The 20,204-nt window shown below is 43.6% G+C and overlaps 1 protein-coding gene across 9 annotated transcripts in view; it reads left to right on the top strand.

The window, feature by feature from the left end:
- Positions 1-20,204, top strand: part of LOC137374430 (rho guanine nucleotide exchange factor TIAM1-like) — a 428,220-nt gene that overhangs the window by 359,756 nt on the left and 48,260 nt on the right. For all 9 annotated transcript variants that reach the window (XM_068040529.1, XM_068040530.1, XM_068040531.1 and 6 more), the window contains 3 exons: positions 10,200-10,376; positions 11,613-11,681; positions 11,768-11,893. In XM_068040529.1, the coding sequence (XP_067896630.1) occupies positions 10,200-10,376; positions 11,613-11,681; positions 11,768-11,893 (372 nt within the window). The remainder of the gene's footprint in view (positions 1-10,199; positions 10,377-11,612; positions 11,682-11,767; positions 11,894-20,204) is intronic.

The following is a 20,204-nucleotide window of genomic DNA, read 5'->3' as shown; positions in this document are numbered from 1 at the left end:
GCTTCTGACCTTGGTTCAAACATGGACAAAAGAACTGAATTCAAGAGGTGGGGTGAGAGTGACTGCCCTTGACAACGAGGCAGCATTTGACCAAGTATGGCATCAAGGAGCCCTAGCAAAACTGGAGTCAATGGGAATCAGGGGGAAAACTCTCTGCTGGTTGGAGTCATACCTAGCGCAAAGGAAGATGATTGTGATCACTGCAGGAGTTCCTCAGGGTAGTGTCCTAGGCCTGACCATCTTCAGCTGCTTCATCAATGACCTTCCTTCAATCATAAGGTCAGAAGTGGGGATGTTCGCTGATGATTTCACAATGTTCACCATTCGGGACTCCTCAGATACTGAAGCAGCAAGACCTGGACAATATCCAGGCTTGGTCTCATAAGTGGCAAGTAACATTTGCGCCACACAAGTGCCAGGCAATGACCATCTCCAACAAGAGAAAATCTAGCCATCTCCCCTTGACATTCAATGGTATTACGATCATTGAATCCCCCACTATCAACATCCTGCGGGTTACCATTGACCAGAAACTGAACTGGAATAGCCATATAAATATCATGGCTACAAGAGCAGGTCAGAGGCTGGGAATTCTGCAGCGAGTAACTCACCTTCTGTCTCCCCAAAGCCTGTCCACCATCTACAAGGAGTGTGATGCAATACTCTCCGTTTGCTCCAACGACACTCGAGGCTCGACAATTCGCAGGACAAAGCAGCCCGCTTGATTGGCACCCCATCCACCACCTTCAACATTCACTCCCTCCTCCACTGTAGAGGGCACACACTGCTGCCACCGTACGTCGGTGGTGGAGGGAGTGAATGTTTGTAGATGGCAGTGTGTACCATCTACAAGATGCACTGCAGCAATGCACCAAGGCTCCTTAAATAGCCTCTACCTCTACGACCTAGAAGGACAAGGGCAGCAGATCACCCATGACTTTTCTCACAAGAAATATTTCGTTTGAATAAGGACAGGAGTGTTACGCCATGTAATGTACTGCTTAAGTGGAGTTGTGCCGTAATAAATAAATGCAAGGTTATTCAAATTTGATTTGTTTTGTAGGGTAACCTTGCAGATTATCGGTTTCATTCTGGAATTTAGAAGCAGCTAACACTTTTAAAATTGTTTTGTATCTATGACGAGTGTGGCATCTGAAGCATGGCATCTATGCGCACTGATATGTTTTTAATAAATTGCCAAATGATCTGCCGGTGGATTGCTCATAGTAAGCCATATTACTTACAAGAAGGATGTTATAATGTATTATTTTTCCATTAAGATGGAGTTGCATTAAACTGGCTTATCCCTTTAAGGCCAGAAAGTCTAAATTACTTAAGTAAACAAAGCATGGCTGAAAGACAATCAAAGCAGGTAAATGGAGTTAAGGTCTAGATTGGCCATGACCTAATTGAAAGGCAGAACAGGCTCGAGGAGTTGACTGCCCTAATACTGTTCCTAATACTATGGAAGAGGAGGGGGAAGAAAGAAAAGCTTATATTTATCATCTGAAGACCACAGGAAGCACTGGATAACTGGCCTTCAACTTCTTCCATATAGTTCTAAACATAGTTATACAAATAGAACAGATAATGAATGATTGCAATGATAAGTCAGCAAATACAGCAGTACTTATTATTTTATCTCCTTCCTTTCTCTCTCTTTCCTTTCTCTATCTTTCTCTTTCACCTCATATATCCAACTTTCCTCTCCCTTTTCCTACGTGTTGAAGAAGCCACAACTCCATCATTCCATAGTCCAGTCTGTCTGGATTACTGCACATGTCTCTAAGAAATATCTGAAAGCATTTCAAGTGCAATGAATTACTTGATAGTACAGTGATTGCTGTCATGTAGGTGAACATGGGAAGCATTCGCTGCATAACAAGATCCCACAACAGCAATGAGCTGAATGAACAATCAATTTTTTTGGTGGCATTGGTTGAAGGAAGAATGTTGTCTAGGATACCAGGGAACTCCTTTTTTTGCTTAAAGTAATAGTAACATCCTTATGAACCACTGTAATAAGTAGAAAGGACCTAGGCTTAATGTCTTCTCTCATATGAAGGATCGAGCCACCAGTAATGCTACATTCCCTCAGTATTGAACTAGAGTATCAGTCTAAATTATGCTGGTTTGGGACTTGCTGCTGCAACAGTTGTACAAACTAAATCAAATTGGCAAGAAGGCACAACATACAGCAGTAAAGTGTTAAAATTTTATGTGTTTAATTTAATAATGTTATTATTACAGTAATCGAGCCACTCCTGACACCTGAGTGACTTTATTACTCTAATATTTGAGCATTAACGTTTCATCATCCTGGGTTGTGAGTTGAAAACTTCAAGAAAAAACTGAATGGTTTAGAAAGTTTGGAATTCCTTGGATCTGTCGACACTGACGCTTAAATAGATTCATGTCTTAGGCAGGTTTTATGGGAGTGCGAATTGAAATATTGACTGTGTACAAATTTACCACCAAGTAGGACATCCAAACAGCCTTGACATTTCAGTCATGTGTGGCATTACAGGCTGATATGAGGATGCAGGGACGTATTTGCCCATAGAATAAGCAGTTGCATGAGGGAGAGTCACCTCTGCCCTTTAGAAACAATATTATTCTGACCAGTCTAATCATGTCTGGTAACTTGGATTGTTGAAGAACCAGCTTATATACTTCAAAAGGACTGAAAATATGATGAAAGTTAGTTTATTTAAACAGAACCAAGTAAAACCATCTGGCCTGGAGCTTTACTGGGAGCAATCTAACTGTCCTCGAGGTTTCTTTTAATTTTGTTGTTTTTAATCAGCCATCATTCTGTTCTTGAAATATTTTAAGCATGTTCAAGTAACTAAAGAAAGAATTTAAACTTTGTTTAATTGGACAGGATGCAGAAAAGGATGGTAGAAGACTTTCAATCCAATGATTTATCTCAGCTGGAATAGTCGTCACACTATTATTTGATAATGTAATTACTGGAATTATTTCCTTTGCCTCCACCCTTTTAATGAGGTACCAGTAATTTTCCAGTTATCACTCTGTGTTGATAAGATGTAGCTTTAATCTTCCTATTGGGAAATCCCATTTTCTTGGCACTCTTCGTCTATGTCACAGTGAACTCCTATGCTGCTGTTCTGAATGGTGACTTTTTCTCAATGAATTCTCCTCGATCCTTGCTTTGGCAATATTTCCCACATAACAGTATTGATAAAGCTAGTGGTACTCAGGCCTGTGGAGAGCAGGGGATTGGTCAGTCATGGCTGTTCAACATATTCCACTAGAAACTTGCTACTTTAGATTTCGCAATTGGATTGCATGCCTGCATTTTTCACTCTCATTCATTCTTAAGTTGTTCTCTTGTTTCCCCACTCCCCCACCCCACCCCATCTCCCCATGTTAGGTCATTGCTTCCACTATTCAGACCACATGTTAAAAGTAAGTTGCATTTGTAAGTCAAGGGGGCATGCAGTCTTTTTTTACTTACATTATTTAGCATTGAATTTTCCAGATGTGGAAGAACTGTTTCTGTTAGGGGCAAGCAGCTGAATTACTGTTGCTAAAGTCCCAAAGAACGCAACTGTAAATAAAACTCCCTCAGAGTTCAGAATACCCTAATAGAAGAGTGAATGTGCAAAGTGGCTCCATCAATGCTAAAGATCATTCTACTTCAAAGTCCATCAAGGAATGGAAATGACATAATCGAATGCTCCTTGGCAGGTCAATGCTACCTTAATGCTGAGAGTTGTTTCTAAAGTGGCTCAGTTACTGAATTTCATGCTTTAACTGGTACATGAAGGAAGAATGTGAAATGGATGAGAATTTTACCGAAAATCCCTCCCTGTTGTTTCAGTGGAGACATTAACTCATTTAAAATAAATAGGTTAATATCTCCACTAAAGTACTGGGAAAGAAATTGCAGTAAGATGTGTTAAACATTTGTACAATCATATTCCATGATATAACTTAAATGCCCATGTCTTGTATAGCTCAAATGTATGCTCTAATTCAGTACTGTGGAATTGTACTTACCAAATAATAGGTCCACAATTAAAAGGCTAACCAGTGAAAAGTTCAAATGAGCAGACAATATATATATTCTTCTAACTGGCTAAGGACAAATGCTTCAGAGGAATGTTCAAGAATATTATTTCAGAATGTGTACAAGAATTGTTTGGGTTTGATAATTGTGCAAAAAGAAGGAAAACATAGTTTAGAGTATTTTCAAAGTAAATTACTTCCCCTTCCTCCACCAACCAATACCGTAAAACTCTAACAGTACAGGAAATGCCTTTTTTTAGAATTCACAGCACTAAGTAGAAACTAGCTAGTTTTAATTTTGGATTCCCTAAAGAGCTGGCATTAAGGTTAATCAGGGGAGTTGCTGCAGCAATTTAACTGTAACCAAGATCTGTAGAGCAACTTTCAGGCACAAAACAAGACCTAACAAAGTTGGTAGGTGCAAGAGACAAAAAAACCCGGAAAATAGCAATCTCTGATTTCTTTTTGAAGCTATGTATAGTATTTTAGAGTAAAAGTCCTGTCCTTTATGATTTTCCCCTTTTAAATACATCGCTGTTCTTGAATAGTAACATGATGGTTGGGGGGGCTAAATTTGATAGCTCTGAAAACGGGCAGAGGGATCGCTGTGCGGGATTAACCCACCATTGCTTTTGATGCAGGCAGCATGCCAACTTCATGCTGCCTGCTAATTAATATGACTGCAGTGTGCATCCAGCACCAACTGTGCTATTGAGTGGTTGCATGCCTCAGCAGGGGGTCCAAAATCGTGAGAAATTAGCTCGAGTTAAAGCTAGCCTGCACTACTTAAAGTAAGACTGGACCTCTTAAAGTAGAGGTGCATTGCGGCTGGAACAGGTGCTGCAAGTCATTCTACACCTGATTCTGACTCAGGAAAGAGAAATGGATGGTGTAACATGACAGAGAACAGGCTCAAAGATTTTCCGATGCTGCTCAGGAGGCCTTGGTCAAGGAGATGCAGAGGAGCAGAGATATCATCTGTCCACAGCTGGCCAAGAGACACGGAAACCTCCGAAGGCATTGGGACCAGATAGCCATGGTGATCAGGCGTCCAGAGTCAAGCCCGGAGGACCTGGATGCAGTGCTGCAAAAAGTTCAGTGACCACACACAAGAGTTCAAGGTCAGTGGATGCATCTTCAAACGTCATATTCCACCAACAGCAACACCGGCCTCACATCTGTTCAATGCACCACACCCCCATCACTTACCTACCAAGGATCTGTATCAAGCATGACTTATACCCAACATTCATAACTTCACCTCACCCTCACATACACTTAGCACTACTGCAAGCCACACACCCACATCTCACTGCTTGCACGCACATCCAGCTATTCAACCATTACAGTCCCGTCACCCAAACGCATTGCACCACAATCACTGGCACACTTCCCTCTCTCTTGCAGGACAAAGTGGCGCACAAGCAGAGGCAGTGGTCACTAACCACCAGAGGATAGGCATAGCGATGTGTCCTTACCCCCATGGAGGCAACAGTGCTGGCAATCATTGGAGTGGCCATTGCTGAGGCCATGTCCAGTGGCAAGGCTGAAACGGTAGAAAATGACAGCATCTTCATCCTGAATCCTCCTTCTCAAGTCCCATTTCTTCCTCATCCCACAATTTCTTCTGATTTCGATGGTGTAAGCATGCACCTTTCAACTCCCACCCACCCCGGCCACATCCCCTCATCCTACCCTTGTGCCTTTCTCCTTTCAGATACACAGGAACTGAAACCTGGTGCGGCAGTGGTGGGTGAGCAGGAAGACAGTAATGATGAAGAAACACTGTCATTCGATCTCGCACTCACATCCACCATTCAGATACATTATTTAGAATATTGCTTTGAGGCATGATTTGCACATGGTGAGATACGGACACGAGTGGCCTGCAGCCAGGTCGGGGCAAGGGGTGTGCAGATGGCAGCTCGCTGGAAGGGTGAGGTCGCACATGAGTTCCGCTACAGAGGCAGAAGAAGATTGATGGGTATCCACAATGAAATGTTTGGTGAAGTGGCAGGCCTGCTGGAAAGTCTGTGTGCAATATCAAGGAGTTTGAACGAGTCTGGCACCAACTTTGGTTGCCAATTTCATGAGCACACTTGAGGAGCCAACCATACTGAGGCATCGGGTGCTGCAGCGGAAGCTAAGACTCTGTCATGCAAGGTCAGCTTGCTACCCTGCGTGTTCATACTTCTCTCATGCAAGCTCTGACTGCTGCAAAACCAATGTTCAAATGGGCTTACCGGGTTTCACAGCAGTCCAGCAATCCATTCTTCAACATATTCCTATGATTGCTGAGGCGCTGCCCTGGGGAGGTAGCTGTGGCTCCGTGGAGCACGAACGTGCTGTCCTCTCTCAGGATGACAGCATTCATCCTCAACCTCTGCCACTTTGCCAGTGACCTTGTTGTTGCCCGTCAGCCAGCCAACTCCAGTTTTTTTTTATTCGTTTCATGGGATGTGGGCGTTGCTGGCAAAGACAGCATTTGTTGTCCATCCCTAATTGCCCTTGAGAAGGTGGTGGTGAGCTACCTTCCTGAACCACTGCAGTCCATCCGATGAGGGTACACCCACAGTGCTGTTAGGGAGGGAGTTCCAGGATTTTAGTCCGGCAACACACTCAAGGAATGATATATTTCCAAATCAGGATGGTGTGTGGCTTTGGGGGGAACTTGCAGGTGATGATGTTCCCATGCGTCTGCTTCTCTTGTCCTTCTAGGAGGAAGAGGTCGCAGGTTTGGAAGATGCTGTTGAAGGAGGCATGGTGAGTTACTGTAGTGCATTGTGTAGTTGGTACACACTGTGCTGCCACTGTGTATCAGTGATGAAGGGCGTGAATGTTGAAGGTTGTGGATGGGCTGCCAATCAAGCGGGCTGCTTTGTCCTGGATGGTGTCGAGCTTCTTGAGTGTTATTGGAGCTGCATCCATCCAGGCAAGTGGAGAGTATTCCATCACACTCCCGACTTGTGCTTTGCAGATGGTGGACAGGCTTTGGGGAATCAGGAGGTGGGTTACTCACCACAGAATTTCCAGCCTTTAACCTGCTCATGTCGCCACGGTATTTAAATGGCTGCTGCAGTTCTGTTTCTTGTCAATGGTAACGCCAGGATGTTGATAGTGGGATATTCAACGATGGTTAGATTCTCCCTTATATAATAAAAACAAGAAATGCTGAAAATACTCAGCAGGTCTGGCAGCATCTGTGGAGAGAGAAGCAGAGTTAACGTTTCAGGTCTGTGACCCTTCTTCAGGACGCTTCAGACCCTTCTTTAGATTCTTTCTTGTTGGAGATGGTCATTGCCTGGCACTTGTATGGGGCGAATGTTACGTGCCACTTATCAGCCCAAGCCAGGTTTTTCTGTATATGGGTACGTCTGCCTCAGTATCTGAGGAGCTGTGAATGGTACTGAACATTGTACAATCATCAGCGAACACCCACACTTCTGACCTTATGATGGAGGGATGGTCATTGATAAAGCAGCTGAAGATGGTTGGGCTCGGACACTACTCTGAGGAACTCCTGCAGTGATATCCTGGGACTGTGATGATTGGTCTCCAACAACCACAACCATCTTCCTTTGTATTAGGTATGACTCGGACCAGCCCAGAGTTTTCTCTCTGATTCCTATTGACTTCAATTTGACTCGGACACCTTGATGCCACATTTAGTCAAATGCCGCCTTGTTGTCAAGGGCAATCACTATCACCTAACCTCTTGAGTTCAGTTCTTTGTCCATGTTTGATCCAAATCTGTAATGAGGTCAGGAGCTGAGTGGCCCTGGCGGAACCCAAACTGAGCATCAGTGAGCAGGTTGTTGCTGTTTAAGTGCCGCTTGATAGCACTGTTGTCGACATCTTCCATCACTTTACTGATGATCAAGAGTAGACTAATGGGGTGGTAATTGGATGGATTGGATTTGTCCTGCTTTTTGTGGACAGGGCATACATGGGCAATTTTCCACATTGTCGGGTCAATGCCAGTGTTGCAGCTGTACTGGAACAGCTTGGCTAGGGGCGCGGCTAGTTCTTCAGCACAAGTCTTCAGTCCTGCTGCAGGAATGTTGCCTTTGCAGTGTTTGGTGCCTTCAGCCGTTTCTTGATATCACGTGGACTGAATCGGATTGACTGAAGACTGGCATCTGTGATGCTGGGAACCTCAGGAGGAGGCCAAAATGGATCATCCAATCGGCACTTCCGGCTGAAGGTGGTCGCAAATGCTTCAGCCTTGTCTTTTGCACTGTTATGCTGAGCTCCTCCATAATTGAGGTTGGGGATGGAGAGCCTGCTCCTCTGGTTAGTTGTATAATTGCCCACCACCATCACGACTGGGTGTGGCAGGACTGTTGAGCTTAGACCTGATCTGTTGGTTGTAGGATCCACTGTTTGGCACGCAGGTAGTCCTGTGTTGTAGCTTCACCATGTTGACACATCATTTTTAGGTATGCCTGGTGCTGCTCCTGGCATACCTTCCTGCACTCTTCATTGAATCAGGGTTGATCTTTTGGCTTGATGGTCACGGTAGAGTGGGGGATATTATGAGCCATAAGGTTGCAGATTGTGGTTGGATACAGTTGTGCTGCTGCTGATGGTCCACAGCATCTCATGGATGCCCAGTTTTGAGCTGCCGGATCTTTTCTGAATCTATCCCATTTAGCACGGTGGTAATACCATACAACCCAATAGAGGATATCCTCAGTGTGAAGATGGGACTTCATTACTGCCTGTGCCAGGATGCTGCAGTCCAAAGCCAGGCCTTCTGGGTCTAGAGCTGCTTTAAGTTGCCCTCCAAGACCATCTGTGGTCTCCCCCACTGAAAGTCTGCAGCCTTGCGCCAGCCATGCTATATCCACTGGGGTAGCACTGTGTAGGAGCACCAGGACAGGCAAAATCACACACAGACAGGCACTAAGGGAATGGCCAAGCATGATTAGTTGATGTTTTATGCAATATAGCATGCTTTGAATTATAAATTTGGTTTGGAATGTTTATTTTGTGTTGGCTTTTATTTTTGCATTGTGGCAAGTGGACATTCTGATGCTTAGTAACAGAGGGAAGGGAGGGTGTGAGACTGTTGGTGAATAGGGAATTGGGGTTGCAGTTACTCATAATGCACACTGATGAGTTCTTTACGCACAACCCAGGCAGAAAGGGACTGCCTAGGATGCCTCTTCTCTTCCTCTTCACGTTCCTGCTCCTCAGCTGCTTGCCGTGTAGCTGGTGGCAAGCGCTTTGCCCTCACAATGGCGAGGTTGTGCAGCATTCAAACGCTACCATTAATTTTGACATCCCTTGTTCAACAATGGAAGGCAAGCTGCGAGATGTTGCAAATATCTCCAGATCCAGCCTGGAAGGAAGCGGACACACAAGCCAAAGTCATTTTCACAGCCACTGGAAATGTTATCCTCACCCTGCTCTTGAGGCTGCAGTTGTGGCTACAGCAGGTGGCAGATTTCAGTGAGGCATTCTTAGTGCAGCACAAACATCTAACCCATCGTTCCGCACTTAGGTTGACATAGGAGAATTGCTCCCTGAATACCCTGGACGACCTGTAGAGAACCCTTCTGCCTGTCTACTCCTCCTCCCTGTTTGTCGAGCTTCAGAATGGTGCGGTGGCATCAAATCAGCATGACATGCTGGTTGACGTTATGATCTTCCTACTCAGGATACTTGTGGTGGATGCTCAATATGGCATCCGGTACGACATGCACCAGAAGTGTGCGCATGCGCCGTGGACACCATTTTGGCCCTCGAATGCCACATGCATCCGAATTTTGCGTCAAAGTTATTTGCAAGGATTCAAATTGATTATAGCTGTAATGAGCATTTGATACATTGCATTGGGTAATCTCGGTTTAATAACTCAGAGAAAGTATCTTCTTTCCCATGCTTGGCTCACAGATTTTATAAATCTTGGATGGGTTAGTATGAAGGAGCTTTCAGGCCACTTAAATTAATTGTGCAGTATTGTTAATATGTAGCGTCAGGCTAATCAGTGCAGTGCAAGATACAATCCCAACGTTAAAGTGTACTGGGAAATGTTTAAATAGTTTGATAGTGTGATGCACTGTGTGTCACAGCATCTAATTCACTGGAAGTTTAAATATGCCTTTTTGGAACAAAGGATATTTTTAAAGTAAACTTTCATTACTTGTTTTCTTTTCTAGAGCACAGAGCAAGTAACAGCATTTTGTCGTGGCTTGCATGAATTAAGTCCACCCGACATGTCATCACAGCCTTTGGATTCTTTACCCCACCAAGTACCATCTCGACAACTGACTGATGCTGATAAACTACGCAAGGTCATTTGTGAACTCGTGGAAACAGAACAGACATACGTAAAGGTGAGAACACAGGACTGAAATCGAATTTATTTCTGAAAAACAGAATTGTGAGTTTTCATGATACTTGGCTTATTACCCTGCTTTGAAATATTGAGTGTGCAATAGTTTCTGTTTAAATTTGTTGTGTATTTTGTCACACCTCCCCTAAAATAATATTTAGCTTTAAAAGTGTGAAATGGCAAATGTTGAGGTAGCACAGAGACTGTATAATTGGTCTTACTGTCTGGGTTAGGGAGAGCAAAATGGTAAGGGGTTCTGTTCCTGATTATTATCCAATGACCAGGGCATGCTGTGTGCGTCAACCTCCGGTACGATATAATCAGATTCTCCTCTGATGCCCTCCACGATAAAATAGTCTGCTGGTAATAACTGGGTTGATAAATGAAGAATAGCCACTTGGGCAAGGTACTGGATGCTGACAGCTATTTCTAGAACAATATCCTAGTATATGTGACTACCTTCAAGAGAGGAGGATTGAAAGTTTGCGAGAGGAAACTGCGGACTTTTAAACAACCTTGTTGTTGCTGCTGCACTTAAAATCATCCAGAATGACAGATTGAAGTGAACCATTGGTTTCAGACTGGAGCACCTCTTCCTCAATAGCAAGCCATCTTGCATTAACATAACATTTGGAGTGTAGGAGTATGATTCCAATATAATATAGTAAGCAAGATGAGAGCACTTCATTGTTTTATAAGTTCATTTCATACAATTAAAATGGTTGTGTATATTGCATTTAGCACTTGTAATTTATCAAAGATATTTATAACACAAGTAGGTTCAGTTCAGTCAATGTTACTTTGTGATTTGTTTTTAAGCAATAAATATTTTTAATGTTCTGGTAAAGGATACAGATAAGTACCCTGTCTTTTCTCTTTACAAGTGCAGTCTGCTTGTATATTTCAAGCATTTTCTGCTTTTAGTGAACATTTAAAAATATATATTTTTAAGAAGATCAGTTTGAAATAATGCAGAAGCTCTCATTGTGGAAATCGTTGTGAATTACCTTTGAATATTGCTTTGATCTGTTCATTACTAAATTTATAATCTTGAAAAACAAAGTGCAATAGCTCTGGCTTAGTTTTGTTGGAACCCAGCTATGGATTTATGAAGAGGTTAAATCTAGTACACTGATGTGTAAAATTAGACTCACTCTTAAACTTGAGAATATTTACTGAAAAAAAGTTCAAAATCATTTCTTGTACATCTGCCTAAAGTGTAATGTTTGGTTCACAGGATTTGAATTATCTCTTGGAGAGATATTTAAAACCTCTGCAGAAAGAAGTCTTTCTTACTCAAGATGAGGTAATGAAATTTCTTTTCAAGCAAACATGGCTATAAGACATTTATTATTTTGTGAATAAATGTTTGGTTTGCTGTTTATATTTCAGCTTGATGTGCTTTTTGGAAACTTGAGGGAAATGGTTCAGTTCCAAGTGGAATTCTTGAAAACACTAGAAGAAGGTGTAAGATTGGTTTCGGACCTTGAAAAGCTTGAAACAGTCAATCAGTTCAAGGTAAAATTGTTTCAAAGCTCTCAGGTTATGACCAGTTTCTCCTGTGCGGTATGCAGTTTTCCCTCTGTATTTTTATTTAATTGTGGCTGTGATCATTTTTCTTCAGTGAGTAAAATCTCACTAGGAAAAGGAGGGAAACAATGACACTTGGTGAAAAACATATTGAAAAAATCTATAACACAAGCTAGTATGAAAAACCTGCACAAGCACGGAGGCAGAACCCAGTAGGTGTTTTAATAGTCTTCTATATGACTAAGATGACCTTTATATTTCTTATGAAGTTCAAGAAAATCTGTAGATAGTTACATCACTATGCACTGTGTGGCTTTTACTTTTCTACCTGGCTGTATTATTTTTAGTTTTACGTGGGTGCAAATTGAAAGTTTTAGCTGGCAATTCAGTGGCCTTATTTTCATAGAATCATAGCATAATGCAGCATGGAAGGAGGCCATTCAGCCCATTAGCCTGTGCTGGTTCTTTTTTAAAAGAGCTATTCAATTGAGCCCGTCCCCTGCTTTTTCCATAGTCCAAAAATTTTTCCCTTTCAAATATTTATCCAATTCCCTTTTGAAAGTTATTATTGAATCGGCTTCCAACACCACTTCAGGTAGTGTATTCCAGATCATAATCACCTGCTCCGTTTAAAAAAAAAAATCCTTAAATCTGAGTCCTCTGGTTCCCAATACTTCTGCTACTGGAAATAGGTTCTCCACACGACTGTCAAATCCCCTATTAACCTTCCCTGCTCTAAGGGAACAACCCCAGTTTCTCAGTCTCTCCATGTAGCTGAAGTATTTCATCCCTGGTAGCATTCTATTAAATCTCCTCTTTGCCCTCTCTAAGGCCTTGACATCCTTCCAAAATATGATACCTGGAATTGGCCACTGTGCTCCAGTTGGAACCTAACCAGTGTTTGATAAAGTTTTAGCATAACATCTTTGCTTTTGTACTTTATAGGGCTCAATAATTACCCAGAGGAGGGTTCTGAACAGTGAGGGACAGGGTGCGATAGCAGTCAAAACCTGGAAGAAATTTTGGCATGCTGGAAAGTTCAATTTAAACATGGATACCTAATTATCATTTTACTTCTGAGTTTCATGCCTCTATTGTACACGAGTGGGCATTATACACAACCCATGATATGCTCTCAACTGGTGAATCACAAGTGAGCAAGAGCAGACAGTGGTGGCAGGGACAGCTGTGAAGAGTCCATGCCAGAGATCATATTTATTTATTTATTATTTATTTAGAGATACAGCACTGAAACAGGCCCTTCGGCCCACCGAGTCTGTGCTGACCATCAACCACCCATTTATACTAATCCTACACTAATCCCATATTCCTACCACATCCCCACCTGTCCCTATATTCCCCTACCACCTACCTATACTAGGGGCAATTTATAATGGCCAATTTACCTATCAACCTGCAAGTCTTTGGCTGTGGGAGGAAACCGGAGCACCCGGCGAAAACCCAGGGAGAACTTGCAAACTCCGCACAGGCAGTACACAGAATTGAACCCGGGTCACTGGAGCTGTGAGGCTGCGGTGCTAACCACTGCGCCACTGTGCCGCCCAAGCTTTTCCAAGCTTTATTTTATTTATTTAGAGATACAGCACTGAAACAGGCCCTTCGGCCCACCGAGTCTTTGCTGACCAAGAACCACCCATTTATACTAACCCTACAGTAATCCCATATTCCCTACCACCTACCTACACTAGGGGTAATTTACAATGGCCAATTTACCTATCACCTGCAAGTCTTTGGCGGTGGGAGGAAACCAGAGCACCCGGCGAAAACCCACGCGGTCACAGGGAGAACTTGCTAACTCCGCTCATCTTTGCTCAGCTAGACATAGATGCTGTACCCTAGGGGCCATCAATGAAAAGAATAATCTGTGAGGGACACAGCAATAAACCTGCTATGTGCTTGCAGGCCTTTCATGCACAGTGTTGTTGATTTCAGAGAGAACAGAGGAGTCCAACTCATGCATGAGTGGGTTGATGTCGAGGAGTGTTGCAAGATTGTCATCTTCCTTGGAATAGATTGGCCAACTCTGTGGACTATCAATCAAAGTTACATAGTATTTATAGCACAGAAACAGGCCATTCGACCCAACAGGTGCATGATGGTGTTAATGCTCTATGTGAGCCTCCTCCATCCTTCTTCATCTAACCCTATCAATTCATTCCTCGCTCTTCTCCTTAAGGCTTCTCCTTAAATTGTCTCAGCTGCTCCTCGTGGTGGTGAGTCCCACATTCTAACCATTCTCTGGGTGAAGAAGTTTCTCCTCAATTTCTTATTAGATTTTTTTAATGACTATCTTATATTTTTGATCCCTAGTTCTGCTCTCCCTCACAAGTGGAAACATCTTCTCTACATCTACCCTGTCAAACCCAAGCTGTTCAATCTTTCCTGTTAGGTATAACCTCTCAGTTCTGGTATAATTCTAGCAAATCTTTTTTTTCACCTTCTCCAGTTCCCCTATGTCCTTTTTATAATCTGGAGACTAGAACTGTGACAATCAAATGAATCCATGCAGTCCTTGACCACAGCAGTGCAGTCGCTGAATGCCAACATGCCTGGCACCTGAAGTAGGATGACAGAAAAAAAACCGTTAGGGTTGGCCTTGCACCATGTCACTGATCTGCACCAAGCTGCTCTCCAGCAGAGGTGTAGGAGTGAAGTGCATTCCCATTAGGAGAATGATGACGCAAGGGGACATTGCAATGAGAACTCCACTCAAAGATCTCCACCAGTTGCCATCCCCCCATCCCAAACGTGGTCAATACCTGACATGCTGCTTCTTCTCCCAATGTCTGAGTTTACCCCTGCACAGGTGCAGGTGGAAGAATCTTTGGCAGGGCCCTCGTGGGCTCCAAAACGCAGAGATATTTGGCCAAGAGCATCTTAACAATCAGAGTAGGGATCTGTGCAGCCTACCCCTTTCTCTGATTAAGGCACACAGGTTGCACCACAAAGGAGCAGGAGGAAAGGAAGAGTAAAGCTTTGTAATTCAATAGAACAATGCACACGGGTGTTTGACAAAATGTTATGCTGTTAAGTTTCCATTGTTTAGTAGAATCACAGAAAATGTAATACTTTGCACCAATTTCCTGTGTTACCCATTTTTGATTGCCAGGCAACTTGTTGATAAATAGGAAAACCACAAATTGACGGGGACCAGACAGAGAATGTGTTATGCACGAATAGTTGGTTACAGGATTTTGCTCAATGCCTTGTTCCTTCTGTGTCTCCAATCCTTGCTGTTTCACAATGTTGCAGAGTGCAGCACATCACAACCACATGTATTGAAGGGCACCCCCAGGTCTGTCCAGGCACCTAAAGTGCATCTTGAGCATGCCAATCGCTTGCTCATTAACACAACTGGTACTCATGTGGCTGTCGTTGTATTGCTATTGGGCTTCATTGGTTGGGTTCCTCATGGGTGTCATCAGCCAAATTTGAATGGGGTATCCTTTGCCTGCCAGCAGCTGCCCCTCATTTCTGCTTGCAGGTCCAAAGAGGTTGGGGAGCTTAGACTGCTGCAGGATGAAATCATCATGGCAGTTCCTCAGGAATCTACTACACACTTGCTTAGACCTTTTCTTGTGGTTGCACACCAGCTGAACATTGATCAAATTAAATCTCTTACAGTTTTTGAATACTCCTATTGAGCTGGGGATGCGCAGGTTTTGCTGTATGTGCAGTTGATGACATCCTGCATCTGTGCGAAACTAGTCAGAGTCTCAAACCTGAGCACCCACTCATTCTGCCTAGTGTCATCATAGGCAAAGTTGACATAATTGCCGGCCTTGGAAAACAATCCATCAGCGATCTGTCTTAAGCATTTATGTGTAGCCGGTTGGGAGATCCTGGATATGTGTCTAGTTGCACCTTGGAAGAATCTGGAGGCAAAAAAGTTGAAGACAGTGGTCGCTACCACTGTCACTGGTAATTTGTGTCCACCAGGCTCAGCAGGGAGCAGGTCTTATTGGGGGTACAGATGTTTGCCACCTTCTGACATGACAGTCTGAGCCTTCAGAGGTCAAGGAAGCTGGACACCCTGTTACACGGGTGATGCTTTTGCAACCCTCCTGCTGTTCCTTTCTCTGAAGCTCCTCTCACTGCTGACTACCTGCAGGTCTCTGCACAGCAAACTGTTGTTACAGCTCCCTCCCTGCTGAACATCTTGCCCCTCATCCAAGGTCCATTCCAAGGTAGCCATGGCGCCATCCGTTCTGATTTTGAATCTCAATATCTGCAAAGTGCACAGATTAGACTCTCAGTAAAAGTACTGTCAACAACCCCTTTCCCAATGGGAGATAAGAAACAAGTTGTGTGCACTGAGTATTTATTAATGACAATATGCCTGTCTTTAATGAGCCTCAGGAACTGCCTTACACTATTTTTGCCTTTTGTCAATGGCAAGTTTCAGGAAACCCATACATCCCATGTTAATTTTAAATCCTGGTGAAAACCTTTTTGAAATTGCCTCATTTTAATATTATAAGCAATAATCCACCTCCTCAAAGGGTGTTGCACACATGCATTAAAACATGCCTGAGTTAAATCTGCAAGTTGGTGGAATTCCCCCGTATGCCTCTACTTATGAAGCCAAGGTTCCCATATACCTTCCTAACAGCCTTCTCAACTTGTCCTGCCACTTTCAAAGACTTTTGAATGTACACCCCTATGTCTCTCTGTTCCTGCATCTCCTTTAAAATTGTACTATTTAGTTTATATTGCCTCTCCTCATTCTTCCTACCAAAATGCATCTCTTCACACTTCTCTGCATTAAATATTACCTGTCCATTTCACCAGACTGTCTATGTCCTCCTGAAGTCTGTTACTGTTCTCCTCACTGTTTACTACATTTCAAAGTTTTATACTATCTGCAGATTTTGAAATTATGCCCTGTGTATCCAAGTCCAGGTCATTAAAAAGCGGTGTTGCCGATACCAACCTGTGGGGGATCTACCACACAATTTCCTCCAAATTGAGAAATAACTGTTCACCACTACTCTCTACTTTCTATCCCTTAGCCAATTTCATATCCATTTCAATGTTGCTAGCAAGTCAATTATGTGGTACTTTATTAATTGTCTTTTGAAATTCCATATACACATCAATCCATCTACCCTCATCCATCCTTTCTGTTACTTCATCAGAGAACTCAACTAAGATAGTCAAACATGATTTGCCTTTAACAAATCCATGCTGACTTTCATGTATTAATCCATATTTTTCCAACTGCCAATTAATTCTGTTCCAGATTGATGTGTCTATAAATTCTTCCATTGTCGAGGTTAGGCTGATTCGCCTTTAATTGGCAGGTTTATCCTGCTGCCCTTTTGTGAACAGAAGTGTAATCCTCCAATAATCTGGCACCACTCCCATATCTAAGGAGGATTGGAGGTTCGTTGCCAGAACCTCTGCAATTTCCACCCTTATTTCCCTCAGCAACCTAGGATACATCCCATCCAGACCAAGTGACTTTTCTACTTTAAGCGCTGGCAACTTTTTAAGGAGCACTTTATTTTTATACTATCCAATTTTTCTACTACCTCCTCCTTCAGTGTCGTTTTATCAGCATCGTCTTCTTTAGTGAAGATAGATGCAAAATACTCATTTAGTACCTCAGCCATGCCCTTGGCCTCCATAACAAGATCTCGGCAGGAATTTAACGCTACCCCAGCAAGCGGGACGGTGGTGGGGTGGGTGGTGTTTAATGGAGCAGGAGGCTGCGGAGGCCTTCCCGACCTGATCCCGCCTCCGCCGCCACTTTATGTAGGACGGCAGGGGCGAAAAATGGGCCACCCGCCCCAAGCCAATCAAGGCTCTTAAGTGGCCACTAGGATTTTAGGCATGGCAAGCAGGCGGCCGAGGACCTAGAAAAGCCACCTGGAAATACCAAGTGGCTACCGATTGCCCTGATAATCCGACCGCCTTTGCCTCGCCGGAGCCCGACCGATTACCCCCGGCGAGGCAACTAAAACTTTCCTGGACTCCTTGCTCCATGTCTTCGGCTAGGCTGCAATCCCAGCAGTGGCCACCGCTCCCGGTGGCGCTGCTCGGACTATGAGCTGCCGGCCCACGGATTGGATGGCAGCTCAATGAGGTGGGATGTCCTTCCTTAAGCAGGTGGAAGTCCCGCCTTGGGACAGTTAAAGCCTGGGGACCCGTAAAATGCGGGTCAGATTCCCCCAGGTGGAGCGGAAGAGGGTTCGCCACCGACTTTTCAGTTGGTGGTCGGCTCATCCGCCCAATGTGAAATCCCAGCCCTCCTTTTTGGAGAATTCCATAACACATAAAAATAAAAAAGAGTGGTCACAGCTGTAAGATTTAGAAGGTGGGCTGTTTAGATGATGCTGATGTCACTTTACATTTAGCAAAATACCTGATTTGCAGTCACATCGTGGCTATTATGATACCTATAACTTATCTTTGATTTGGGAAGAAGGGGAAGATGATAAGTTAAAAAGTTAAAAACAGCAGCAAACTTTATATATCATCTTAAATGTAGACGAATTTCCCAAGGTGCTCACAGTGGTTTAAACTTAAAAGAAACAGCTGACAGTAGAGGAGAGGTGATCAAAACTTTGTTGATAAGATGGGCTTTAAGAAGGTTTATCAACGTGAAAAGAGTTTTGGAAAGGGAGTGCCAGAAAATAGAGCTGACGCAGCTGCGTGTAGAAGTGTGGGGAAGAGGGTAGTACTAAAGGCCATTTGTGGAAGATCGAAGGGTGCAGGAGGGGACAGAGGCCAGAGGAGATTGCATTATGAGCAAAGGTGAAGCCATGGTTGGATTTGAAGATGAGGACAAGGAATACCATCAGTGTGTTGGGGACAGGGTATTAGTGTAAGTTCGTTAGGACAAGAGTGATGAGTGAGCAGGACAAGTTGGAGTTTATGGAAGTGGAAACTGGCATGGAGAAGAATGGAGAACTTCAGTCTAGGTGGCGAATATCTAAATAAAAGCTTTAATGGTTGTGCGAGTGAGGTCGAGCCCAAAGCAAGGTATGCTGCAGATGGAAACAAGCATTCTTGATGACTACTAGGAGGCGAGGTTTAAATTCAGCTCTGGGTTGAACAGAATGCTAAGGATTCAAACTGCCTTGTTCTACTTGAGCGTGTGGCCGCTGAGTAGAGTTTACCAGTGGGAGTCAAAAACAATGGCTTTAGTCTTTCCCAATGTTCAGTTAAAGAAATTGTGACCGTATATGGTATAATGTTAGATAGGAAGTCTGACAACACGAAGGTGGCCATGAAGTTAAAGGAAGTGGTGCAAAAGTAGAGCTGGATATTGCCAACATACATAATGACTATGGACATTGTCACTGAAAGACAGTATGTAAATGAGTAAGAGGAGATGACTAAGGCTTGGCAGTCTTGACTATTTGGAGTTGGAAGACAGGGTATTACTGGAGGCGTACTGGTTATGTTTGGCCAGATATAAGTGGAAGCATGCAGGTAGGAACGGAATCATGAAAGGGTGATCCCACAGAGAGGCAATGGACAAAGATGGCATGGTTATCTGCATCAAATGCTGTGGTTAGCTTATGGCGGATGAGGAAGGATAGAGCTACGAGGTGACAAAACATTTTTGGGGAATGGGAGGTTAGAAATGGGCCAGCAGTCAGATGAGCCAAGGGTGAGCTTTTTGAGGAGAAGAATGGTGATGGAAGCTTTGAAAGGGAGCAGAGGAGTGTTCTTGAGCAAAGGGATTGACTATGTTGGCAAGCATGGGGGTCAGAAAGTAATTGAGTGGTCAGGAGCTTTCTGAGGAGAATATTGAGGGAGCAGGAGGTGGATGTAAAAGAAGTGCTCAGCTTGGAGATGCCAGAGAGAGTAAAAAACAGAGTGATGGATTATCAGAGGTACAGTCAGTGGGAGACTGGAACAGCAAGGAGAGAAGGGGGGAAAGCAGCATACGGTCACAGTCTTGGATAGGAAGAAATTAACACGCTCTCTGAACTTTGTTTTGAAGGTGATGATGGAGGTGACAGAAAGAAAAATATTTGAGGAGGCAAATCATCATAGAGAAAGGATTATAAGTTGTCCTTGCCCTCCAGGGTAATGCTGGGGCTGTGGGAGGAGACAGTATCATAGTACTGTTTAACGTAGTCAAGCCAGGTATGACAATGAAAGACAAAACTAGGTATCCCCCAGTTTTCAGCCCTTGGATTTAAAGCAGCGAAAATGACACCTGTGCTAGGGAAAAAGCAGTGGTGGTAGGGGTAGGCAATGAGTGATTTGGTGGGAATTGAATGGAACTGTTGAGCAGGAGAGGTATAGTGATGGTTCGAAG

The sequence above is a fragment of the Heterodontus francisci genome, chromosome 10 (genome assembly GCF_036365525.1).
Source record: "Heterodontus francisci isolate sHetFra1 chromosome 10, sHetFra1.hap1, whole genome shotgun sequence".
Classification (NCBI taxonomy): domain Eukaryota; kingdom Metazoa; phylum Chordata; class Chondrichthyes; order Heterodontiformes; family Heterodontidae; genus Heterodontus; species Heterodontus francisci.
Note: the sequence above shows the minus strand (reverse complement) of the source record. Positions and strands in the feature narration are given on the sequence as shown.